Raw genomic sequence first — 27,465 nt, 5'->3', positions numbered from 1 at the left:
CACACAGAGAGATCAAAATAAGATTTCCACCTTGTTAGTGAATTATATCTTTGAGGATTAAAATATTAAATATTATTTCCTGAAAGCTTTAGGAATTAATTACATAGCACTAGCAGATAGACATTGCCATATAAGCCTGATATGTCTAGAAATTGTACTAGAAGCAGGATTTCCTGTAAACAAGAGCAGGGTTTAATTTTATAATCAGACTTCTACATGTGTGCTGATTATTAATCACACAGAACATCCCACCTATAAAGCTACAGGTTCTTGAGCTCCTAATTCTGGGTCAGTACTGTCATGTACAAGGCCTCCAAGACCTGAACCGAGCTCTGTGGTCACCTCTCCAAGCTGTGATGTAGAGCATCCATGTCCACTCCTAGCTAAACTGTTTTCATGCTAGATGGAAACATTAAAACCAGATGATCAGTAGCCATTGTCCTCAACAGTTACAGGTGCTCTCGACAGTCTGATTCTTCTTCAGACAAGTCTTCTTTCTGCTGGGCTCCTCTGTGACAGCAACAATACTGAATGTTTTCAGTCAACATGCAAGTTTATTGTAGAAGCAATGCTAGCCACAAGAAGGTAGGTGAAGAACTACAATGTGCACTTAACCAGGGAGCACAAATGGCCCCAGAAGCCCCTACTTTGGAGACTTCACAGGGAAAAGACCTTTTCTCTACCCACCAGTGATAGGTCTTTGGCCTCTGTGGTTTTAGTCCATTTGATGTCGAGAGAAAGACACGCTTCAAAGCCTAATGGCCCTGTTGTTCTAAGATCAAAGCACCAAAGTCAAGATGATGCTTTGGTCACACAGACATACTCCTTTTATATATTTTTTTCTAATGGGAAAGAAAATGAGTTTTCAGGATGGGGGGCACAAAAAAAGACAAGGAGTTTTCAAATCAAGTTAATGAAGATTTACTTAATCCCTGATTTTATATGCAAGGCATGATAGGGGATTGTAAAACTGAGTAAGACATGATGCCTGACTTCAAGGGGCTCCTACAGAAGCAATTAAAAAATAACAAGTCTTTACACACACAAACACACACACACACAACCTTTTTGAACCAGGAATCTCTTGTAGCCCAGGCTAGCTTAGAACTCACTTTGTAGTGAAGGATCACCTTGAACTCCTGACCTTCTGATTCATCCTCCTCAGTGTTGGGAACATGGATTTGAGCCACCACGCCTGACACAACAGCCAATTTTAAAACACGATAATATTTATTGCCTTGAGGACTAGGACTGTGTCTACCTTACTCATCTTGAAATCCTAGTAATTGGCACTTAGTAGGCTGGGCCTGTAGAAGATGTTTAATGCATGCTTATATGGGAAATGGATGAACAATTCACTAATCAAATCATTTATTCTTCTACAGAAAAAAGATACAAGGCATAAAGAGTTTTTTAACCATGAGTATCTGAGCTAACATATGCAAAGGTTCATGGGAGATGAGTAGAATTTCTGACCAACAGAAGCAGCAAGGGGCAGTCCTAGGGACAGAACTCAGTAGTAGAGCACTTACCTAACCATGTCCAAACTCCCTGGATTCCATCCTCAGGGCCACAAAAGACAAGAAGAGGAGGGGAGGGAGGGACAAACTTCAGCAGAAGGTGAAACTAGTGTGTAAAGACCCAAGGAAATGGGGGACAGTCCCCATTGTTCTGGAGTGGGAAGAGGATGGTAATAGGAACATGGTGGGAAAAGTAGCCCATGGTCCCTACACAAACTCACTATTATGGCCACAGAAGACATATGTTGCCAGGTCCACAGATTGGGCATATATACACCTATTGGCTTTTTTTTATCTGAAAGACTGTTCTGGAAATAATGACTGTGACTGGCATTCAATTTTGTATAGGAAGAGCCTCTCTGGATGTTAATGCCTTAACATTCAACAGCTTTGAAGAATAGACAAGTTCAAATTCACCCTGAGATGAGGTACTAAATAAAGAAAGAGCAGGATCTCCATGGCCATTCGGAAGTTCTTATCCAACATCCCAGGGCTCAGCCAGACGAGCACACTGGCTGAGAGCAACTTTGAGCAGAGAGGCACAGCCCAGCCAGTCTGCTTATTAGAATCCAAACTACAGAATGGACTCCAGCTGTCTCCGAAAGCTCTGAGCCCAGTTCTTCATACTGCCTTTTTGATCTTTCATGAAAGAAGGCCTCTTCTGACATATGTACACTACCCATCAGCCCTCTCCCTAGTCCAAGTGCTGCTTCTCACACCCCACTTGTCTTTATGAATTCCCCGCTGATTTTGTTCATTTCAATTACTGTATTAACAATACTAATGGCTAACCTACAGCACACTATATGAAACCTAAAAACGAGCCCCCAAAGGCTCCACTCAACCAAAATCCATGGGCTGGAGAAACAGAAGCAGCCCTCATCTCACAATGTATGTGCCCATTCATGACACCGAGTTTTGATAAGCTTAATGTTATGGTTCCCAAGACCACAAGGGATGCAGCCAAGGAGGAGGAGGGACAGGAATTGCTAAAAGCCAGCCCAGAATGACAGCTGACAGCAGGGAAGGAGACAAAAACCATTCAGAAAGCCCAGTTAGCCAGAACTGCTCATTTCAAGGTTTGATTGTATTCAAGAATACATATGCAATGAGGAAGGGCTTTCCTCCTAGTCCCCTTCTCTCTCCAGATCATCTCATCAGCTCTCAGCACACTGGTCGCTGAGACAAAGAATGGTAGAACTGGACAGGATATTCCTAACACCTGAGCCCAATGCCCCCATCACGGATGCCAGGAACAAGATGTGGTAGGAAGACGTGCTGCATGTCCTTCCTCCAGCTGGTTAGTGGCCATCTTCTATTCCCAGGCCAAGGCTCTACCTCCTGTATTGCGGTGATATCCTGATGTGTGTCTGTTCCCGTGCGTGTTGTAACTGGTACGATAAGTTATAAAGACAAGCGGGGGTGAGAGGAGACAGGAAAGCACTTAGACTAGGGAGGGGCTGACAGGTAGTACACATATGTCAGAAGAGGCCATTTCACAAAAGGCTCATAAAAAGCAGTATGAAGTCGGGCCCAGAGCACAGAAAATGGACAGGTGAGACAGCTCAGCCGGGAAAGACGCTCGCCAACAAGCCTGAAGACTTGGCTTCAATCGCCCAGACCCACACGGTGGAAAAAGAAAGCTGACTCCTGAACGTTGTCCTCTGATCCCCACATGCTCCACGGCATTTGTGCACCTATACATATACATATACTCGCTCATACAAAATAATAAAACATAATGTTGTAAAATTGTCCTAGTTGGGGCTGGGGAGATGGCTCAGCACTGGCTGCTCCTCCAGAGGACCCAGGTTTGATTTCCAACACCCACATAGCGGCTCAAAACTATCAGTAATTCCCGATCTAATGCCCTCTTCTGGCCTCTACGGGCACTGCACTCCTGGAGTACAGAGACATACAGATGGCGCAAAATACACATTCACACAAAAGAGAAACTTCCACATTTTTCAATAACAAGGATTAAATGCTATATACACTGTCAAGTTTCTAGAAACCCATCTCTAATCTGACTGATTCTTCTTATGATTATTGTTGACATGTGTCTTCACTTTGCATCTTAAAACACCTTTCCTAATGAGTGCTGTATACATTACAGTGAATTCTGAAAAATGACACAAAAAAACCTCCCTTCACACACAGTGCTGCTCTCTCTGCCTCAGCAGATGGCTGTCTTTTCAAGGTCTTTGTTACAACAGTTTTCCTACAAAAGGCCATGTGGATGGCTCTCAGCTCCTTGTTTCCACCCTTAGAAAAGTCAGGACTAGGACAGAACAAGAAAAGAGGCTTTGCTAAACAATAAAAAATAAAAAAAAAAAGCCTGGATCCTACATCCTTTACTTATATACTGCTGTAGCTTCTTTGGTTTCTGCTGGTTAATTCTTTAAATGGAGTTGGACCTTACATATTGTTCTTAATTAACAAGCTATAATCCATTAAATGTAATGTAGTCAACAATGGAAAAAAAAGCTTCCTGAACAAAGAGAAGGCATAGGAATAGACAAACAAAATCTAGCAGGGCAGTGGTGGCACATGCCTTTAATCCCAGTACTTGGGAGGCAGAAGCAGGCGGATCTCTGTGAGTTCAAGGCCAGCCTGGTCTACAGAGTGAGTTCCAGGACAGCCAGGGCTCCACAGAGAATAATCTGTCTCGAAAAAAGCAGAAAGAAAAAAGAGACTCTGCCTCGAAAAAACAGAAAGAAAAAAAGAAAAGAAATGATAAAGAAGAAAAATGAAAACTCTGCAAGTCCCCTGGAACAGTACTGCATAATTCTAGGCTGTAAGACAGAAAGTGAACAAAGGCTCAGCAGAAGTTACGGAGACTTGAGGGACAAAAAAAACAGCCCAATATGGGAGGATGGCATGGTACGGAGAATAACATGTACAGGAATATATCCACGGTTCTAATTCTCACAAAGGCCCCTTAGCCCTACTAGTGGTAATGTAGGGGTGATACCAACCACCAAAGGTTCAAAGAGATGGGAGCTTACATTCAGCTCCAATGAACCGCATCACTGGTTCAGCATGCAGCCAAGAGTCCTTCTCCTACCTGTTCAGGTGGAGGGACAAAAGCAAGCAAGCCTGAGGCGAATCATGCTCTAGGGAGGTGATTTCTGAACCAGGGTTGAGACTACCTGAGAACCCGTCCCAGTCTGTGCAGCTTACCCACTCCCACCGACACACACACTTACCTTTTGAATGATTCATCACCCCTGTTCCTCACGAAAACTAATCTACACAGGTGGATCTTGTATATGTCCTGAATCAGTTTCCATTCGGCATGCCCCCGCCTACAGGGCAAAGGCCCAGATACCCTTGACAGTGGGCACAGTTGGTCTTTTTCTAAGGAAAAGCACAATATAACACTCGTTCCCCTTGTATCAGACTGCCCCCAACGAAGCGGCTAACCTTTGCGCTCTCCTTCCATTTCTCTGGCCCTCCTCCCTTCACCCCACCCTTCAAGCACCTCTTTCACTGGCCACCTGTCAAAATAAAACAAGCCTCCTCGGAGCTTTCAAAAACTGATGCTGCAAAGAGGCTGTTAGATGCCTTCTTTCCAGGACCTGTTGAAAGATAAAAGATGAAGCAGACGATTTAAAAGGCGAGACTGTACCCTCTCGATCACAAAGCTTGGAGCAGACAAACCATGGAAGCCAAGGACACAGGAAACGCCCTTTGACCAGACACAGACTCTAGGCTGGGCAGACTTATTTTCAATAAAGAATACGCAGCTGCATGAATCCATTTCACAACTAATAGTCATAGAATCATGTCATTGTAATGAAGTAGAGGGGAGGTAGAAGGTTAAGATGAGCCCCTCTTTTAAGAAACAAGAGCCGTCAGTATGTTCTAGAAGTTCTGTTCAGACGACAGATGTAAGCAGAAAGGGTTTTGTTTGTTTGTTCACAGTCTTCGTCTTTAAGTGAGGCACTCAGACATATGGGAAACCTTTCTCTGATCAAAGGATCAAAATCAAGAGAAAAGGCACTACCCCTTCAATTGGGGATACCCACCTGCCGTTTTAACCCGCCTTTCCAGCAATAAATGCCTTAGCTGTTTCTGGGAATATTGCTAAACTTGGTTTTTTAGAAACCAAAGGCGATGCAGGTTCCTGGCAAGAGTCTGACGGAAGGTCAATCTGGGAAGTGCTGGGGGAGGGGCACCTGAACTCAGGCAACTCATTCCCTGGGTGAACACTCCAATTTCCTTCCGCTTGCTTTCCCTGCACTCTGAAGAGCTTAGAGGATTCTGTAGACCAGGCTTTCTGCCCAGGGCAAGTTCTCTTAACTTGACCATAAAACTTAAGTTAGGAATAAAGGTGATTATCGCTCTGTCCCAGCATCAAAGCCAAAAGCTTGGTGGAGTTGAAGGAGAACACTTGCCTAGAATGTGTAAGGCTCCAGGTTCTACCTCCAGCACCCTCACAAGACACACACACACACACACACACACACACACACACACACACACACACACACGCACACAATTAAGGGAGTATTATTCAGCCATTTGAAAGTTTTGCCTGGATGTTGCCGAAGAAACATGTTTATAATTTCACTTTGGAAATAGCAGAAGTGAGCTGAAAATGGAGCCCGGGAGTACAGGACTTGGCTAGCACACGAGGCCCTAAGGTTCAACTGCTAGCACAAGGTGAAACGAAACAAAACAGTGACGTACCCGATGTTATGTCCTGCGGTTCAAACCACAGAGAAACATGTGCATGTGAACAGGGCTGGACTGTGACAGCAAAAAGACACAGGCACAAAAGTGACTCCTCCTCGCTGTCGCTCTTCTAGCATATCTCTAACTGCAAAACCTCTGACATGTGACTTGCCATAAACCATAATCTGGAGAGGCCAAATGGCACTGTGACAACATTTGCAGCCAGGTACAAAGTCCCGAGAGCATAATTATTAATCAGGACTGGCAAGAAACAAAGATCTGAAGAAGAGAAGGTGCCGTCCGGCTCCCCCACATTCACTTCACTTTCTAGATCTCATGGGGCAGTGGCAGTGAACCGGCCTTGCATATGTGAGGCCCTGGGTTCCATTTTCAGAACTGCAAAAAAAAAAACGGTTTTAGGGGCTGGAGAGATGGCTCAGTGGTTAAGAGCACTACCAACCCTTCCAGAGGACTGGGGTACGATTTCCAGCATCCACATGGTGGCACACATCTGTCTGTAACTCTGTCAACATCTGGCACTCAAGTGGTGCACAGAAACACAAGCAGATGAAACAGCTACGCACATAAGAGAGAAGTAAATAAATCTTCTTTTTAATGAGTTAACCTTAAAAGGGTTCTTTTTAATCAGAAAAAGAGAAAGGACTGACACTGTAACTCAGCAGGTAAAGGCACAGGCCACCAAGCCTGATGACCCGAGTCTGGTCCCTGGGACCCGTGTGGTAGGAGGAGAAGCAATTCCTCCAAGTTGTCTTCTGACTTCCACACATGAATATTGCACAGACACACAACTGTCAGTATAAGTAATTTCAACCATTTGTCAGCCGAGCGGTGGTGGTGCCCAGCACTCCAGAGGCAGAGGCAGCCGGGTCTCTGTGAGTTCAAGGTCAGCCTGGTCTACAGAGAAAGTGCCAGGACAGGCAGAGCTGTCACACAAAGAAACTCTGTCTCAAAAAATTGTTTTTAAAGAGAGCAATAAATGAATGGCACACAGCTTCTTGAATTCTCATGATGAAAATTTAGCAGAAAACAAAGTATTTTCAGGTTTCTGGGAATCGCACACGCTTGCTGTTATGTTTCTTATGGTGTCGGTAGCTGCTCAGAAGGAAAATTCTGGCTCCTAGACTACAAGATATGAACCCAGAGACACAAAGGACACAGTTACCACTAAAGATAGGAAGAGCCCGTTTAGTCTAAAGATCCATGACGACAGCACAGACCGGAGAGCCTGGCTGAGTTGATTGTTGTTTCTTTGGGTTTTATGGGCCATCAGTGAAAGAAATGGCCACGTGAAATCACATTGACAACACTGATTATTACCCCATCTAATGTCTTTACAAAAGAACCTACCATAATAAATTCTTTCTAGATTTGCAACACTAAGAAAATATCTTGCGTGAAGAACTGTTATATTTCCTTTTATCAGATAAGGGGAAAAAAAGCATAAGCAGTGTCCTATTTTGCCTCAGCTACCTGGGAACCCAGAGTTCATTTACTGTAATAGCTGTGGTTTTTAAATTCTTTATTCCATCTGAAATTCTCTCCTCCATTCTCTCTCTTTGTATTTTCTATTTGCATTAAATGGATTAATCCAATCCACATAATGTATTCAAATTAGATCTAAAATGAATGCTCATTGAATGTCATCTATTGTTACTCAAAATAATTGTTGTAAATAACAATTTTCATTATGATTGTAAGAATCCCATTGACTATGGCTAAAATAATTTTAAGCAGGTGGGGTTTTCATTGATTATTTTAAATCTCAGGGAAAAGATGTGATTTTTTTTAAAGTTTCATGTCCTGCCAGAATTTTTTTAATTAAATACATATGGTTGAAGGATCAGTAACCAGCTCCTTTTAAAACTACACCCGTAATGTTTGAAGGACTAACAGATTTCCATTAGCAGAGCAATTAGAAGACTGATGAAATCAGTTTAGTCTCTTCTTGTTTTTCTTTAAATGGAAAAAATTCAATATTGACTGATTAAAAGAAAAGTATTAGGAAAGGAAGGAAGAGAAGCAAGGTGTACGGGATGAGAAGCACTGGGTCGAGCTTACAAGAGTTTGGAAAGCAACGTGAGCACAAAGTCACCTGTCTCAGAGGCCTGAACCGAGCACAAGGAAAGTGGGGGTCTGTGAGAAAAATCTCCAACAATGCACATTTATTACAATTTCAATATCCCATTCCTTTGTCTTCATTCAATTAATGATATGCCAGGCACGGTGGCTCATACTGTATCCTCCACACTCAGGAGAAATTGTGTAAGGAAAGGCTAATTCAAGTTGGAGGCCAGCCTGGGCTACATATCGAGCTCCAGGCAAGCCCTACAGAGAAACCCTGCCTCAACAAACAAAAGTAAATAAAAATAATTTTAAAGTATGCTTTATTTCATGAAATGACTATCATACTTGAAATATAAAAATCATGACAAATTAATGATCCCTTGGGTACCTTTTCTGGAGTTCAGGCAATACTTTCTTTAACATGTCTAAGTATATAAGTATAAAAATACAAGCGCTGACATAACTTAATGACCATACTTCTAATAACTGTTGAAAATGATGAAAATTTCTCTATAATCAATTAAGAAAAATACTCCAAAACTTGAGGCAATTCATATTTGGCAAAACACAGGATCTAAATCTCTATTTCTTAAATGTCACCCTGGGAAGCCACAAAGTATTGGCATAATATTCAAGCATATAGCATGCATTCAAAGACATTTCTGAAATTAATAACTGTGCCAAAAGCAATCCTTTCCTTTTATCCTGAGTGATCAACTACATTCCCCTCATATTAAAAACACGTCTCAATTTTCCCTGTTGCTTTTCTCTGGGCAACAGCTGCTGAGACTTCAAGAAAGAAAACAAATATCCTGTCCTAACAGCAGAGTTACCACCAGTCTCTCATATTAATATGGTCAATTACAGAAATGCCTTCCATAAATTTGAGTAATTGGAATGAATATGGGATGAACCATACAGTATTTTTAGGGAAATGAAGATTTACCACTTTCCCACACACAGTGACTCCAGAAAGTATGGCAAGTAAACTAGAGATCTACTTTTATAAACAAAGATACTGAGGTTGGGGAGATGGCTCAGTGGGAAAATGTGCTTGCTCTGCATGCCTAAGGGGCTGAGTTTGAATCCTAAGGCCAGCACTGGGGGGAGGAGAACAAGCCAACAGAGCTGAAACGGGAAAGCTTCAGGATATGAGAAACTCTGTTTCAAGGGACTACAAGCGAGTGATGGAACATCACATTCATCATCATCCTGTGGCCTCCACATGTCTGTCTGTCTGTCTGTCTCTCTCTCACACACACACACACACACACACACACACACACACACACACACCACACAAAATAAAGGAAAACAAATAGAGAACGTGTTGAAATTAGCACAATGGTTCCTGAAGTGTTTTGTAACAAGTCTCCTCCCTTGTGGACATTAAACACCCTCTAATATCATATTTACATCACTCATTTGATTAGCAAACCCTTCTTGTTACATATGCAACAGGGGTAATAAATGTCCTCCCCCTCCAATCCCATTGTATTTCATTCAACTCTGAAGCTCAGGAGCAACCAAGAAAATGATCAGGGCTCCATGACAGACACTAAGAGTTCACGGGTGAAAGTGGTAAATGCTGTGTGCTTTAAAAATAAATGGTTTTTGCTGGGCAGTGATGGCGCACACCTTTAATCCCAGCACTCGGGAGGCAGAGCCAGGTGGATCTCTGTGAGTTCGAGGCCAGCCTGGGCTACAGAGTGAGTTCCAGGACAGCTGAGGCTACACAGAGAAACCCTGTCTCGAAAACAAAATAAATAAATAAATGGTTTTCTTTTTCAGAACAAACACATAAACATCAAAAAAATAAAATAAAATAAGCCTGGTGTGGTGGCACACACCTTTAGTGCCTGTGCTTGGGATCAGAGCAGGTGGATCTCTGAGTTTGAGTCCAGCCAATAGTGAATTCCAGGCCAGCCAGGGCTATATAATGAGACTCTGTCTCAAAACTAAAGCAAAAGAAACACAATGAATCCCTTTCCCTTAGCTCAAGTTAGATAAGGTTTGCTTTGCTCTATCATGAACCTCCACAGCTTAGCCTACCTCATAACCCCAGAAGCATCTCAAAGACTCAATTATAAGAAGCAAAACACTTCTGTTTTAATTTGGACAAATTATTTTGAAAATAATAGCAGTATTTTAAATAGGGCACAGAGCATAATGATCACATTTGAATTTGTATTGAAATCGGGGTAAACTCTAGTTGTCATCATGAAGCAAAGACGTGTCCCCTGAATACGAACTGGTTTATCCAACTGACTACGCCATCAGGGTTCCGCATCCATCGATTAGAGAGCTTAGGACCTCGGCCTTTGTCATTTCCCTGTGGTCAGCTCTTGGGAACAGGAGAGTCGGGAAGAGCAGCTAGCCCAGAACATTTGCTTGTAACCAGGAAATGCGGCGAGTGACTCTGAGGAACATTGCCTCCAAGCTGGCATCTCCATACAGGGTACCATCTCCTAAGGACTTGGAATTGCTGAAGAAATCAGCAACTAAGGATGGATTTAATGCACAATATTCATCTAAAATTTCTGAAAAAAATGTAGCAGGAGTTGTAGCTCTGTGGTAGACCATCTATTTTGCATATGTGAAGTCCTTTCATCTTAAAGCATAGAAGAAATAGAAAAAAAAGGAGAAATGAAGTAAAACAAAATAAAATTAAAAAATAAAACCTCTTGAAATGGAGAAAAAGCCCAGTCTGAGCAAGGCCATGAGGCTTCCCATTGTGTCATGGCAAGTGCTACACTTATCACTTGGGTTGCATTTGTTTCCATCCTAATCTCTGGGACCAGCCTCTGCACTTGCTCTCCAGGCCAGGGGCCAGGGGCCTCGTCTCCTCTTGGAGACAACCTGCACAGGAGGTCACCACTAATAAAAGGCTTAAAGAGGAGATTACTAATTGACAGGAAGAGTCCATCCACATTTTGCTGAGCCAGGACTGTACTCTAACAATCATTACTGGACTAAAGGACATCGTTCTGAGTCACTCATCACCATGGTGTGAGAGTGGACACTGCCTTTTCACAAACACTTGAAGGCTGAGGTGTTTATACCCTGGTTACTCTCCAGAGCACATTGGAAAAGTGACCCAAGAGTTAACGTTGTATTTTCTAGTACCCATGCAAGTCCAACAAGCATCTAATAACAGGTCCATAGTGTATCGCCAGAAAAAAAAAAGTGTCCCTTCTAAGTCTTGATAACAGGTCTGTAAGCTCTGCACTGCTCTGATAAGTAATCTACAACCAGCCTCAGGACTCACTGTCAGAAACACAAAGGCTGTGTACACGGGAGGAGGTGGCAGGCGGCTTGTGGTGATGTAAAAGCACGGCTCCTAGAAAACCAGAAGAGACTCAAGGGTCTGCAATAGTCAAGGAAAGTGTTTTTTCTGCGCTGCAAGAGTGTGAGGTATCATCTTTGTCACTACTTTAATCTCAGTGCCTGCCAGTGGACAGATAACTCAGTAGTGATGGAATCCTCAGCCTGAGTAACCCTTTCTGGGAAAAAAAAAAAAGGTTAAGATCTGTATATGGTCTCATACCCACCACAAGCTTTCTCCCGGGCAGTTCATTTACAAAGAATGCTCATTTGTGCCTTCATTCAACAAATACTGAGTGCCAGGCAATGTATTCAAGACAATGAGTGCTAGGCAGTGAACAAAGAGGCCAAGTTCCCTACCCCAAGGTTGGATGGTGATAGCGCCAAGAAGAAAGCAGGGAGAGAGCGTGACAAAATGTGTGCTTGTGGTGTGTGGGAAGAGAGGGGGTGCTTTCCTATTTTATATACAAATCAAGAAAAGCTCTCTAGCGAAGCAATAAGTGATCAAAGCCCTCAAACTTGTGAGGGGGTGAGCTGTACTCTGGCTACAGGCTATTCTAGGCACTGAGAATAAGAAGTACAAAGTCCGGGGGTGGAACCCTATGCTACATTACTTACCTAGCATGTGTGGAGGCCTAGGGTGGAACATGCAAAGCCCAACTCTGCCTGGGGACTTGAGGGAGAGAAGACAGTGTGACCAGAGTAGAGCCAGGGGCATCGCAGAGGAACGGGAAACATGCAAGTGGCAACAAAGAGAGTTCTCATGGGCAGACCCTCCAAGGCTTCTGAAGCTCTGATTTTTCCTGTGGCTGGAAAGCAAGGAGAGCCGCTAGAACCTTTATCTCGACTTGATTTTGTTTTGTGTATGTGCTTGACGATGGCGTGCATGCCATGGGGCACACGTGGAAGCCAGGGGACTACATTCAAGCACTGGTACTCTCCTTCCACCATGCGGTCCCAGGGATGGGACTCAAGTCATCAGGCTTGGTTTAAAAAAAAAAAAGTGCTGTTACCTGTAAGCTATCTGTTTCCCACTTGAGCCTTTTGAGCAGAGAAGTAATGGGACCTGGGTTAGGTGTAAAAAGACAGGATCCCGCTGGCTGCTGTGTTGAAAGCAAGGGCATTGGTGATAAGCCACTAATGAATTCAAGCAAGAGGTGATAGACACCAGGATCAGCGTGGTAGTGCTTGAGATTCCAAGAAGGTAGGTTCAAGACACATCTAGAATACATGGCCCAATGGTAAATACCACAAGAGACCATCTACACGAAAACACATCTCAGCCAGTCACTGAAATCTTTGTTCAGACCGTAAGAAAATGGATGCAGACATTTACATAGGAAAGTTCCTTCTTTCTTTTGCCTCTGCACCTGAATATGAGAATGTGGCCTCAGAGTGCCAGATGGCTTAATGATCAATTACCTGACCTCCCATGGGAACAGTCTCTCCCAAGGGCATCCAGGCCTATCGGACCTGAGGCAGCAAAGAGAGCAAAGACAGTTGGTACCAAACTGAGGGTAAACAAGGCCAAACATTAACCATGTGGCAAGCTGGGGGTGGGGGGGCATTTCACTCAAGTTCCATTTAAAATGAGCTCATTTCAATCCCTCCCTCTCCCTCAACGAAAGAGGCATCTTCCACGAACCCAACTTCCCTGAAGAAGGGGCAACTGTGAAGGACTATTTGTAAAGATACACTCGTGAGAAGGGGTCTTGTTTTGTTTTTTAAAAGTCTTAGCACAGGGAAATAGTCTATAATTAATGTAATTTGACAATAGTAGATAATAATCCCACCATAAATTGTAAAGAATGTAATGACTGCCTATTCTGGCACAGACCAAAAAAAAAAATAAAAATAAAAAAGGACTTCTGTGAAGTGACTGCCAAGAAAAATGACACACCCACGCAGACTGGACCATTGCAAGTGGTAGCTACCAACCACATGCTCCACACTGCTGTTTGCAAGGACAGAGTGCTTTGTTTTTGTCTCTGGACTGAACACCAGACTGAACACTCAATGGAGACAAATGGGTGAGAGAACAGAAACAATAAGTAAAGGAGAAAGAAAAAAAAAAAAAACTAGGCCGGGGTTTCATGCTTGCTGGGATGCCGACCGACATTGAGGGCTTGGGGGCCCGAAGGGATGCTCTAGAGTGCAAAAGCAACCACTTCCGGCCACTCCTGGAGACACAAGTTGGGCGGTTCTGAATGAAGGGAGGCTCTAAGAGGCTTGGGACAAGATGAAATTGACAGAAGGAGCGGTGAGCAGGACTGGCCTGAAGGAGAGATGTGGGCCTGAGAAGGAGAAGGGCAATGAGGCCCTGGTGGGCAGGAGCAAAGACAGGAGCTTCTAAAAGCACCTCTGCAAGCCCAGGGAGTTGCTGCTCACTCTGGAGCAGACACTGTGAGAGCTCTCCTGGGATTAAAGCAAACCACATGCAATGCTGTGCTGTCTCGCCCCAGAGCAAACCAAAGAACAGCACCACATTCAAGGTGGGGAGGAATAAAAAGACACTTGGCTTTGCCCTGTTTCGTTTAGACACCAAGGTCTACGTAGCTGTAATAAAGCAGACTGGGTGGCTTATAAACAGAAAAAAAAAAAAAAAGGATTTCGAACCACTAGGAGGCTAGGAAATCCAAGATGAAGGTGCTGGCATGTTTGGTGTCTAGTGACGGCCCACTTTCTAGTTCACACATGGCAGGTTTCTCACTATTACTTTCATGTAACACATTCTCAAGCACTTCTCCGAAGCCTCTTTTAAAGGGGACACTAACCCCATTCAAAAAGGCTCAACTCCCTCCCAGAAGCCCCACCTTCTGATACCATGAGCATGTGGAGTGTTAGGATAGCAACCTATGAACTTGGGGGAAGACAAAAAACACCCAGACAATGGTACAGGTTGAATAGAAATGTCAGCTCCCAGACTGAGAGCTGAGCTCAGTGATACAAAGCCTTTGCCTTGTAATTATGCACATGGCCTTGGGGTACCACCCTCAGGACCACCACAAAAAAATGTATTCCTAAAAGAAGTATAAAATGTTAATAATTTCTAAGCCACAAAATATTCCTCAAGGACCTACCACTGGGTCACCTGGTGTGACAAGCCCACGGATCTGGTCTCACGAATCAGGCCTAACAAGGCAAAGGGGACTTTCTATTTTAAAAGTTCAAATAACTACAGGGATAAGAAACTAGTATCCTTAACTTGCAACATTTCTTCTTATTATCCATTTACTTAAGTGTGGTAAATGTTTCAGAGAGAAAGCAATATTCAAATATGTAAACCTGTCATCCCTAACTGGGAGTCAGCAGTTTGCTTGCCTCTCGTGACTTTAGGTCAGAATGTCAGCTTCCCAAACTGGGCACAGCAGGCAATTCCTATAATGTGAGTGCTCTAGAGAGCTTAGAAGAGAAGTTGGAAAGGAAGAAAATCATAAGCCAAGGGCTCTCAAGTGAGTAAGTCACTAAATTAATAATACACAGTCTCTAACTCGTTTTAGGGGTGGGGTGCTGGAGATGAAACCCAGGGCCTTCCACATGCTGGCCAAGGGCTCTGCCCTGGGCTCTGTCACCTGCTCTTTTAACCTATTTTCTTTGTAAAATACAAACACAAAAGCAGACAAGGTGGTGTGCACACCTGGAATTGCAGCACTGTGGAAGCTGAGACAGGAGGATGGCAAGTTCAGGTCATCCCGAACTATAATTAAAAAAAGGCCTGCTTGAGAGAGAAAGGGAGAAGGAAAGTGGGGAGAGAGGAAGAGGAAGATGGGGAAGGGAGGGAGACCAAGGAGCATGGTGGTTCCCTCACTGATTCAGCACCGCTGCCACACTGGGTATTCTAAACAGGCAAAAGTATTAATGAATTGAACTCCCCCTCCCATGCCACTGCCTTGAGAGTTTTCATTCACAACGCTCTCGAGTGTACTTTCCGAACTTTCATCTCAGAACATAACAGACACAAAGGCTCCTGTCCTGAAATACACTAGCTCCCACAAAGGTGGAAAGGATGTGTGTGGCGGGGGTGGGGTGGGGTGGGGGGGGTGGTCCTGAAAAGACGGCTCAGTAGTTAAGCTGAGCAGCTAAGAGTGCATACTGCTCTTGAAGGACAGGAATTTGTTTCCCAACATCCATGTCAGGTGGCTCACAGCCACCTGTGACTCCAGTTCCACGAGGGAACTATCCCCTCTGGCCTCAGCAAGAACCTACACAATGTTCACAGGAACACACATACACACAAATTAAAGTAATAAAAATAAATCTTACAACCAAACAAAAGTGCTTCCAGTCTAGGCCTTCACCCCATCCGAAAAGGCATCGAAGAGCCCCGATCAGTTGTGTGTATACTGTGTTCAGCTTTTGGCCACTCACCCAGTTTCACACTAATCACTGCACTTCAGTCAGATGTCAAGTTTTGGGTTTCTCAAAAATCCCTTTCTGTGACACCCTCTACTTCCCAGCCAGCACACTTGCAACAACTCATCAGCTAGAGGATAGGAAGGCAGATAATCAAGTCCTTTATCTTCTCCTCTGTAATGCTATCTACCTAATCTGTCTACCTAACAGACATACCTCAATAGCTTGGTTCCAGTTTTCCAGCTCTTGGAATCCCCAGAACCTAGCACAGTGCTCTACTCAGCGAGCACTGACGAGAAAAGGTCAAAGGCCGTTTCTCCAAGCAGAATGCATAGGCTTTCCGGCAGCTGTCGCTCGCCGTCATTTGGTTTTTCCACCTCTTCCCACATTCTCAGCTGTGTTCTGGATGGTCAGGCCGGGGAGAAGGCCAGGGATTTGCTGTACTTCTATTCCTTGATAAGATCCATGAAGAGAATAAACACATGGCAAAGAGGACATTAAAGTTGGGAATAAAGAGATTTGGGGTTCTTTTACCAATAAAGAGAAAAAGAAGAAATATCACCAGCATACTGACATTTGATCAATATTATGAAAGAAGGCTGGATTCACCCTAATTCTCTCCAAAGTCCTTTCAATGTCCCTATGCCTCTACTTGCAAAGAGTCAATGGTTGTGATTTGTGCTCGTACCTTGAATTTAAAATATCTTCCCCCAAGTTTAACAGGCATTTGCTTAACCCCAGATTAGTCCAAATTAAAGCATGTATGCACAGCGTTGCAATGAAAGCTTTTACCTGAGCCAATTTCATTAGAAAGTCCAGAATCTCAAAATCATAGAAATTCAGAGATGTGCAAGACCCTAGACATCAACAGCAGTGGTTTTCAACTAGAGACAATCATTAAGAAAATGTTGGCCTAGAAGTGGTGCACGCCTTTCATCCCAGCACTTGGGAGGCAGAGGCAGGCGGATCTCTGTGAGTTCGAGGCCAGCCTAGGCCTGCTTCAGCTACAGAGTGAGTTCAAGACCAGCCCCGGCAACTTGGTAAGACCCTATCTCAAAACAAAAAGTAAAAAGAAGGCTGGGGATATCATCAGGAGTAGAGTACTCAGCCTAGCACACCAGAGAAAGAGAGAGAAAAAGAGAATAAGTCAGCCAGCCAGCCAGCCATGACCTAGCTGCATTATGGAAGATTTTGTTGTGGAGTACTACCCAGGCATCAGTCTGATTTAACCACCCCCCCACCCCCAATGATGCTGCAGTACAATGAAAACTGACAACCACTAATCTAATTCTGCATTCAACTTTTACCTTCTAATACTAGCCCACCGTACTCCTTTTCAAAGAATGAAAAACGTCATCAAAAGTATCAGAGGACACATTTGTCACAGAACTAGGCTAGAATTACTCATTCTAAGAAAGCAGGCCCTCTCCATGTACTTCTCCTAGGGCACTAGACTTGCTTTTTCTCCCTCAATTAATTTCCCATCTTTAATAAACCACCATTCCTACCTATCCTGAAGTAAATAGACTTTCTAAGTATTCTCGGCCCCAGTATCCCATTGCATAACCTTTTTAAAAGCTAAATTATGTGCGTGTGTTTCCCTGTGTCCACATGCTTTTATTGACTGATGGATTAACTGCTTGACTGATTAATACTGAAGATGGAACCCAGAGCTCCGTGCATGCTAAGCATATGTTCTGACGCTGAACTACACAGCCAGCCCTCACATGATTTTTTCCTGGCAAGGAACTCTGGGTGATTAATCAGACATGATATCCCTTTAAAGAAACCATACTGCTTTTCCTCTGAAAAGTGGGACTCCGCCTACCCTTTTCACCATCATGGTAACATGGAGGAATTTTTCAATCTACCTTATAAGATTTGCCTTCAATGACCTTTTGTCCCACTTCATCTCCAGCTTGTACCTGCCTCGCCATACCTGTGGACTTCTGACCGAGACTATTTTGTGAGATGGTTTTCTCTGAAGCAGTTTCTCTTACTCTGCCAGTTAGTCATGCCGGGTTCTCTCTCTCTCTCTCTCTCTCTCTTTTCTTCCCCCAAGCAGCTGGTCTTTTTGATGTCTGGCACACATTTATCTGGGCTTCCAATAAGATGTTTTTACATAGTTTCCAGGCTTCCTGGAGGTTATTGACTTTTTTAACTCTTCCATTCAATTTTTCCCCTAATTTCGAACATTTGTTAGAGTTTCTTTTTCAAAAGTCAAATACCTGGCTGATGGATCTCTTTGATTTTTTTTCTCTCTCCCACCAGATTGCTAAATTAAATGCATCAGAACTTAAATATAATATTTCAAATTCCCTCCAGGATGGAATCGCTTCATGAATTTTCTGCACTTTCATGTTCTCTCGAGTAAGCAGCAGATGTTTCACCAAGTGCAATTGGAGATGCTGGCTCTTACCTGTGCACAGTTTAATGTATCTGCTTATTTGTATAAAATAGTCCGATCCTCTTATGCCTGTGTTGTTATACTTGGTAAAGACAAAACTTAAGGGGTTTTTGTTTAGTTTTTGGTAAAAACATAACTCATGTACACTGTAATATCCTCTTAAGAGTGCAGAATCATAACCACCTCCATTTTCTGTTCCTTAAAGAGTTATTATCTCAAGGCATGAAGAAAAACAGAATTCTGAATAGTTCCTAAAATTTTCTATAGTGGGGCCCCGATGAGATGGCTCACCAGATATACGTGCCTGTCTGACCATTTGCGTTCAATCCTGTGACCTGAATGGAGGTAGAAGAGAAGCAACACTCCCAAGGGGTCCTGACATTCATAGGCACCCCAAACCCTACTCCCTGCTACTGCCACATATACACAAATAAATAAACAAATGTGAAAAACTTTAAGTGCCTATAAATGCCTGCTTGTTTAATAATGGCATTACTCCTTCAAAGCATAAAAATGCTCTCGTTTCCATCAACGTAACATGCAATTTACTAGTTTTCCCACTTCCAAAGTGTTTAGGTCCAAGATTCCTGGGAGTACAGCAGACCAATGGGCTGTTCTATACTATGGGAGTATAATACCATTACATCACTGTACGCATGAGCCCCTCACTTGTTTAATTCTGTACCATACTCATTACTGTTGGGCAGAGGATGCCAGGTGGAGTTGAGGTATCTGCTTGTGAGCAGCTTCTGGTTGAGGAAAGATGATGCAGGCTTTTGATTGAGGAAAAAATGATGCATACGTGTCTGTACAAGCAGCTTACCAGAGCACAAAGCAGTTCTGCACAAAGTTCTGGTTCCAGCAGGGGATTACGAGGAAGAGGGCCCAGAACCCTGGAGAGTTCAGCAGTGACTCAATGAAAACAGGGGGATTTAAGATACCTGGAGCCGCTGAGGCTCTCAAGGCAGAGTCATGACTCCATTCAAAGCAGCTGACAACAGTCAGCCCAGAAAGGGATGACTAGTGGAAGCTAGACCAGTTAACTGTTTAAATAGCCTCCTAATAGATCTTCCCACCTTTATCTCTTGCTTCACCAACCCTTAACTCCAAAGTGTCACTAATTATCTTTCTAAAACAACTTAAGACATGCTACTTCCCTCCCTAGGACCTCTCACTGCTCCCCATGGTCCAGAAGCCAATGTTCATCCCTTCTTCTATGCACTCTATACTGTCTCTGTCTGGGTTTGACACTTTCCCTGTTGAAGATGTAACTGGATCCTCTCCACTGCAGTGTGAGGGCAATGCTGCCTATCTTACATATCTAAAACCCCCAGGGGACTAGAGAATGTACCTTCCTGTCTAATCATCTGCACAACATAGTGCATATATTAAGCTGGGTCAAAGATGACCTGGGTTCAAATCCTACCTCTGCCACTCACTATCTGTAGAACTCAGAAGTTTGTTTTTATTTTAATCACTTTATTTACTTACTTACTTTTATGTGCTTTGCCTGCATGTCTGTGTACTATGTGCATGCATGGTGCCTCAGAGGCCAGAAGAGGGCGTCAGATCCCCTGGGACTAGAGTTGCAGATGATAGTAAGGCCCTATGTGGGTGCTTGGAATGGAACCCAGGTCCTCTGCAGGAGCAACCAATGCTCTTAACTACTGAGATGTCCATCTCTCCAGCCCCATGAATGTATTTCTTAAGCCCTTCCGATCTCATTTTCTATGAGTAAATTAGAGGTGGTAATTTGGGTGCTTGTGATAGTTGTGGCCTTTAAATGAGACTAAGCCCTTAGAAGGAGGCTGAGCCAAGAGAAAGTACACAATAGCTATTAGAAGGCCAAAATGCAGTGAGCATATATAGGAACAACCCTTGTGCTACATAAAACAGCTAATGTTACTGGGGAGCCAGAGAAAGATACTTTGAACTAACTCAGATTAACACTGATGTTCAAAAAACAGAAAACTCCCTTTTTCCTTCCTCAATCTAGTCTCCAGCTAATCCTGAAATTGCATGCAACCTGATGTGAATCAAATAAAAAAGGAAAATAGTAATTACGCTGAATCAAATATTTTATATTTATACATTCTAAAAGAGATTCAACTGCAGAAGCCAGAACTGCTACTAAGTTCTTTTTTGAGCACACCCGGAAGATAGTTGCTTTAATACTTAAGACACAGGCCCTGGGGCTCAATAAGATCCTCTCAGATGAAACAAACTGATGATACCGATAGATTAAGAGATCACAAATTCAGTAACAAAATCCAACCCACGCCAGGCAATGGTGACACACACCTTTAACCCCAGCACTTGGGAGGCAGAGGCAGGCAGATCTCTGTGTGTTCAAGACCAGCCTGGTCTACAGAGCAAGTTCCAGAACAGCCAGAGCTACATCATGAGACCCTGTTTCAAAAGAAAACAACAAAAATCCAACTCAGCAGAAAGAGGACAACACAAACCTTGTCTCATTTACATTAAAATCTCAGTATCTCTCTCCTTCCCTTCCCCACTCTGTCCCAACATAAGTCATTCCCAGAATCCTTTGAGATACACATGCAAGCATTTTCAAGTGTAGGTACATGTTCCCAGATGCTTTGCTCATGAAGATAAATGGAGCAGGAAACAAAGACTCCAAGATCACAGTGACCAGCACAAAGTTCTCCTTGGTATCATTCAAGTAACCATGAAAAAGAATCTTTTACAAGTCAATACTCTTTCTAACCAAATGCCACGATCTTTAAGACAATTCCAGCAGGCTATTAATGCTAGTTGTTGCATATCATAATAAAATAGTTAGAATTTTAGATAATGTATTATTTTATGGTAACAAACTATCATTAACTATTTAATACTCTAGTCCCAATCCCTTCTCCTTGTTTTTTTTTTTTTTTCTATTTTAGTGCTGGGGGTTGAACATAAGGCCTGGCACATGCTAAGCACATGCTTTACCACTGAGATACCCCCAAGTCCACATTTCTCATCTTACTCACATGGCACTTATCATACTTCTTAGTGCATTTGAAGTATGTATGAATGGCTTATCTCCCTACTACCAGGAAGGTGGGTTTTTTTTTTTGGGGGGGGGGTGAATCTCCTGCCCTTCTTGTTGCCTCTGTGATGCTGAGCACAGAATACTTCACATAGCAGGCACTCCAAAAAGATATGGAGTGCCAATGAAAGCTGCTACAGATGCTTTTGATCACAGCATCTGGACTGGCCATTAAATGGGAAGTATGGAAGTCAAGCACATGGGCAATGCAGGACTTCGCTTGAAAACCCTAGCAAGTTTGTACTTTCTTTCTCTAACATCCTTGAGAACACCTCAAGATCAGATCATCCCAACTATGATCTAGAACTCAGAGTCCTTCAGGACATCTCTTCTTCTCAAAGTCTAGACCTCTAGAAGGCCAAGTGCAAGGCTATCAAGAATAAAATTTCAAGAAGGGGGATAGGATATCTCAGTGGTAGAGCACTTGCCTAGCACATACAAAAACCCGGATAAGATCCTCACCATTCTTTCCAAATGAAACTTTAAACTTGGATTAGCCCAAGGGTCAATGAACTAGTCACCTAGGCACTGCAACACTTAGCCTATAAAATCATCTCTGGCTTTGAAGAAAAGAGATAGTTCTCCCAAATAAAGGGCTTGGCATCTAATTCATTTGGACCTAGGCTGAACCCAAGTCGTTACATTGACTTCCCCACAACTGCCTCCCCAAATGGCCAAAATTATCTGAGGATAGTCCACACAAGATGAGGCTAATGTGCTCTGGAGAGGCCAGGGCGATGATAAAGATTACCCTAATTCTCTACCGGCCGTCTAAAGGTATTTGCTTGGGTCTGTCTGTGTTGTGACAGTGTCCTAGACTCAAATGAATGCCTCTAACACTCCACATTTTTGAGCCATTCAGTCATGCATTTTTGTTATTGTTGAAAGTGGTGCGAAATTGCACTGCATGAGCTCAAGTCCTTGGTGGTCTTCCAAGGATTCCAGCTCAAAAGGCACTTCCTTTGTTCCTCAGGAGAATGCGGTCCAGTAGGTCATTCAAAAGGGGAAATAAAAGCAGCAGCCCTGGGAGGGAGATGAAGGACAAGACAAAAAGAATAAAATGTTTTGGGTGTGAGCACATTAGCTTCCATTTCCTGCTGCTGGTCACTAATAAGTCCCCTATCTTTTTTTGTGGGGGGTGGGGGGCCAGATAGATATTTATGCAAAAATGTACCTCAGGTGTTGTCCAGAGCTGATGACAATCCAAGGGAACACCTAGTGTCCCCGAACACCTTTCCAACTTCCTTTTCCATCAGATGCTGGCTGGGGAAGATGCCCTGACATCTCTAGAGACTGAGCACCACAAACCTGAAGAAACTGGGGAGGGTGATTTCTTAGCCCACTCCTGAAATGCCTCCAGTCCATCTCAAAGGCACATATTGTGTGCAGGAGCAGATGGAAACCTGTCACTTTCCCATTAAGTGCATAGCTGCATGCCTCCCTTCAGAACGTGGGAATGACAACTGTAACCTTCACGGCAATCATCTCTGAAGCATCCAGGCCCAAACTGTGCAGGGCACAAAGACCCCAGGTCTGACCTGCAGAGCCCCCGAGCTTCGGCGACGGCTGGTTCAGTTCTCTTTTACTGGCAGGGCATGAGGAAGAGGGAAAAGAAAGGGGGCTTTTCAGAGCGCTACAACCAATAAAATCATGAGGCTGGGAGGACATACTTGAGCTCCCAAAAAGACAGGCTGCTGAAGGGCAAACGGCCTTTCATCAGTAGCGTGTGAGTTACTTGACAACTGCCAAGGTGCAGTGGACGCCTGGGCTACTACCAACAATTTCTTCAGTTCTATTTCTAGACCGAGGCCGGTTCCACTCTCAAAGTGCCCAGCAACTTCCCTCAATTACTTTTGTAATTTATATGTAATTGATGACTGCACTTAATCTCCAAGGTTATTAATAGCTCTTCCAAAAGATGACCCCCAAGTCTTCCTAAGCCTTTGGAAGCGCCTGGTTAAAATTACAGTATTTCCTTTACTGGCTGCTGGCCCCCTGCCTGCCCCACCCGGGCAACCAGTACGGCGGCGAAGCAAAGACGCACTCTGCACACTTCCATGAAAGGTTCGGAATGGAGGTTTGGCCTTTGGGGCTCGAATCTCTAACTCCTCCGTTAGGTTAAGCTGGCCAACAGCCAGTTAGATTCGTGGTTCTTTCTGAGCCCCTGGGGTGAACAAGCAACCTGTGCCGCTTCGGGCGCCAACCCGCGGGGCTGTGCGCAACAGTTGGCAGCTGCGAAAATCTAGTACACCAGGGAAGGAGGGCTCGCCCAGGAACTGCCACCGCGGGCCTCAGACCTCGCGACCAGGAGAGGAGGGTGTAGCCGTGGTACTGCCTCCCCAGAGCTCCAGGAGGGCTTCCACAAATACCCCACGCACCCCCAGCGCTGAAATCCGGTGAACTTTTTCAGAGGCAAAGCCATCTTCATTTGCATAACCATCTCCAAACTGAGATTCAGGTTTCCTGTAATCAGTCCTTTCAAAGGTCTGTAATTGAAAGTGCAATTAACCCTTAAAATGAGGTGAGAAAAGAAAAAAGGGAGGGAAATACCCTTCTTATCCAACACCTTCCGGAAAGCTGGAGACTTCCCAAGTCAGGATTTGGAAGAGTGGGGAGTAAAGGGGGTCGTTCGCTTTTTAAAGGTGACTTCTAAAGCCTTGCAGCACTGTGTCAGCAGTGGAAGAGAGGCGGGGAGAGGGGGTTTAGGAGAACGTCAATGAACCACTTATTCTCAAGTCGCACGTTTTGCGCCCCAAGGAATCTGCAAACTCCAGGAGGTTCCCCCACCCCGCCCCCACTCGGCCTCGTAGTCACCCACACAACAAAGCGGGGAGCCCAGTAAGGAATTCAACCCGGAAAAGGCAAGAGAGCCCATGGCATGCACTTTGAGGGCCAGAGTCCTTAGTGTCTTCCCGGGACCGAGAAGACTTGGGGGGCTAGGGTGGGGAGGGCCGGGGAGAGCAGCACAGCACCGGAGTGGCACTGGACAAACCGGCGGCGCCCCTCCACTCGCGGTGCCCGCTCCGCGCCGCGGAGCTGGCTCCCGCCTGCCGGTTTCTCCTTCTCGGCTACCTGGTGCGGCACGGGAGGCCGTCCCTTTCCCGGGGTGCCCACCGCTCGGTAATGGGGGGAGAATTCCCACCTACCGTTGATCTCATAGAGCGGGGCATCATTCTTGTTGAAGCCTTTGGACACGTAGAGACGTCGCACTTCCGAGCAACTTTTCGACTTGAGCTCCGCAGCCAGCAGCGAGGCACTGAGCGCGGCCAGGGTGCAGAGAAGCGCGAGTAAGCCTAACCGTGCCATGGTGCGGACCCGGGCGGACGCGCTCCCACCTTTGGGGGACAGAATGAGACCGGATGGGAAGCGGTGCTGCGGAGCGGGCGGAGAGGCGCGGAGTCAAGGACTCACGAGTGGAGCGAGAAACGAGGAGTTGGAGTTGGTAGCAAAGGAGGAGGAGGGCAAGAGGAGGAGACGCGGGCGAAAAGTGGAGCTGGGCCTCGCGTCAGGCAACGGTCCCCCGTGCCAGGCGCCCAGCCAGGGTGGGGTACAAGGAAAAAGGCGTGGAATGGGCACGGGACCCAAGAGAACTAGGACGAGGATCGGTGACCTCGGGGCTCCAAAGACTAGAGATCCCGGGTCAGCTGGCTAGGGGCGGAGGGGCTCAGGGAAGGAAGGGAAGGTGGCAGGCGTCGCAGGAGAGCAGAGTGTGGGCGGCGTCGGCGGGTGATCGCTGGCGCGGGGCTCCGGCTACCCGGCGCTGCTCCGCTCACCCAGCTCGGCTCAGCTCACTGCCCTCGGCCGCACGGTTGTGCCCTTCTCAGCTCTGCGGCTGATTGACTGGCCCGGCTCGCGCAGCGAGGCTCCGCAAACTTGGCCAAGCGGGGCGGCCCTAGGGAGGGAGGGGGCGGGCACTGGGGTGGGGGGGAGCCCGAGACAGGCGGGAGCACGCAGGGCCGGGCCGGGAGAAAACCTGGAAGCTGGGTTGGATCCGGAGCGGGCTAAATCCACTTCCTAGGGGGCCCCGCACGGGGCGCCCGGCACTCCTACTTGCGACACGCCCTGCTGAACTCCTCCCTCCTACCCTCCTCCTCAAGAGGCGGGGAACCTGCCCCCCGCCCCCCGCTAGGAGAGGAAAGGCCAGCTTCTTCCCGCTTGAGGGCCCAAGTCCCTGGGATCCTGGTGGCCTGGGTCTTGGAGCCTTCAGCCTCTGTCTGAGCCACAAGCCTTTCTCCACGGCCACCTGACAGGCTGTTCCTGCGGGCCAAAGCAGCACAGAGCCCTTCAGCCCCAATACCTGCCTCACTCCTGCCACCGGGCATCCAGGGCCTCTCCTAAGCAGCGCCTGGGCAAGGAAGGCACCCACTCCCGTTACTGGCGTTGTTCTGCGCCAAAGAGGGGAGAGACTTGGCCTGAGAGGCTCACCTGGCCTCCCTGGACTAGCTTCCCATCACATGGTGTTCACCCATTAACACAGGCTTGTGCCTAACTCTGGCAGTCATATTCTCATCCCCATACAATGTTCCATTCCCACGCATTGCCCTAGGTTTTGCAATAAATATAAACAAACTCTGAAACTGGCCAGAAAAATATTTGAACCTTGAGTAGATGAAGCTCACTCAAGGTTGCTTGGGAGACCTTTTGGCCCCACACTGCCCTGTGTAGGTATTAGAACTGAGGCGCTGCAGGGAGAAAGGAAACGCTAGTCAGTAGCACTCACCTAAAGGCAATGGGTCCAAAACCCGGACTCGTGAATAAGGAGCCCTGTTGGTCACTGGGAATGTTAGCCCAGGATCTCCAATCCTTCCCAGTCTACATTTAGCCACCAAAAAACAAAACAAAACAAAAAAACTGGGAATGGGTGAGTCTTCCCACCTTCCAAGCTTTGTCAGATTCCATTAATGAGTGTTTTTGAAGCTCCCAGGGCTCCTTTAATGAAGGGAACTGTGCAGATTGTGAACTTGTCATTACTGTTGTTATTGTTACAATCTGCTTTAAGAGGTTAGGGTGAGAAGTGCCTCAGACACCTCGGGAGTGTGCTGGGAACTGGGTAGATGAAAAGGGCTGGAGCTTATTATTTGGCTAGACTCTCAATTCCCATAAAATTACATAGGGTGAAGATATGAACCATCATTACAATTATCGCCCTCGGAGGGTTTGCTGAGACTTCCTGCACTGTTGTTTGTAAACCTCGTTGACATGGTTGGCCGTGAGGAGCCACAGAAACCAGTGGAGCTGACTCCTCTTTGTTATATTAACTCTTATGGACCAGTAGCATGAACAGACACACTGTGACCTGTCTGTAACTGAGACTTTTGATTTCTTTTGTTTGTTTGTTTGAGACACACCGCCCTGGCTGTCCTGGAACTCACTCTGTAGACCAGTCTGACCTTCAACTCAGAGATCTGCCTGCCTCTGCCTCCTGAGTGCTGGGATTAGAGGCGTCCACCACACACCCAGTTGGGACTTCCAATTTCTGAGGTCTGGCAACACATATAAATTGTGCAAACTCAGCTGCATTGAATTTCCTGTCATTTTCAATGATGTTTTGTATAGTCCAGGTAATTCTTAAACTGATAACCATGAGTTCCTTGAGGCACTGCTAGCATTTAACTTTCATTGATGCATACTTAAAGACATTCTTCACTGGGGCTGGAGAGATGGTTCAGTGGTTAAGAGCACTGGCTGCTCTTCCAGAGGACCCAGGTTCAATTCCCAGCACCCACATGGCAGCTCTATAACTTCAGTTCCAGGGAATCTGCCACCTTCACACCAGTGCACATAAAATACATTTAAAATAAATCATTAAAAAAAAGACACAGTCACACACACATACACACACACACACACACACACACACACACACACACACACAAAGATATTCTTCACTAAGGGAAATCTGATCCAAGATGCAACCGACATTAATAGAAAAATGAAACTCTGAACTGGGTATACGGTGCACACACCTATAACCCCAGAAGGTGTAGGGTGGAAGATCAAGAATTCAAGAACAGCCTCAGGGACATAAGGAGTTTGCAGCT

At 45.2% G+C, this 27,465-nt stretch overlaps 1 protein-coding gene across 1 annotated transcript in view; it reads right to left on the bottom strand.

The window, feature by feature from the left end:
- Positions 1-25,508, bottom strand: part of Gpc4 (glypican 4) — a 110,998-nt gene extending 85,490 nt beyond the window's left edge. The window contains exon 1 of the mRNA XM_006996640.4: positions 24,571-25,508. Within this exon, the coding sequence (XP_006996702.1) occupies positions 24,571-24,730 (160 nt within the window). The 5' untranslated portion in view covers positions 24,731-25,508. The remainder of the gene's footprint in view (positions 1-24,570) is intronic.
- Between the last annotated feature and the right edge of the window lie 1,957 nt (positions 25,509-27,465).

This window comes from Peromyscus maniculatus, chromosome X (assembly GCF_049852395.1).
Source record: "Peromyscus maniculatus bairdii isolate BWxNUB_F1_BW_parent chromosome X, HU_Pman_BW_mat_3.1, whole genome shotgun sequence".
NCBI classification, from domain to species: Eukaryota; Metazoa; Chordata; class Mammalia; order Rodentia; family Cricetidae; genus Peromyscus; species Peromyscus maniculatus.
This window is presented reverse-complemented; position numbering and strand designations above follow the sequence as displayed.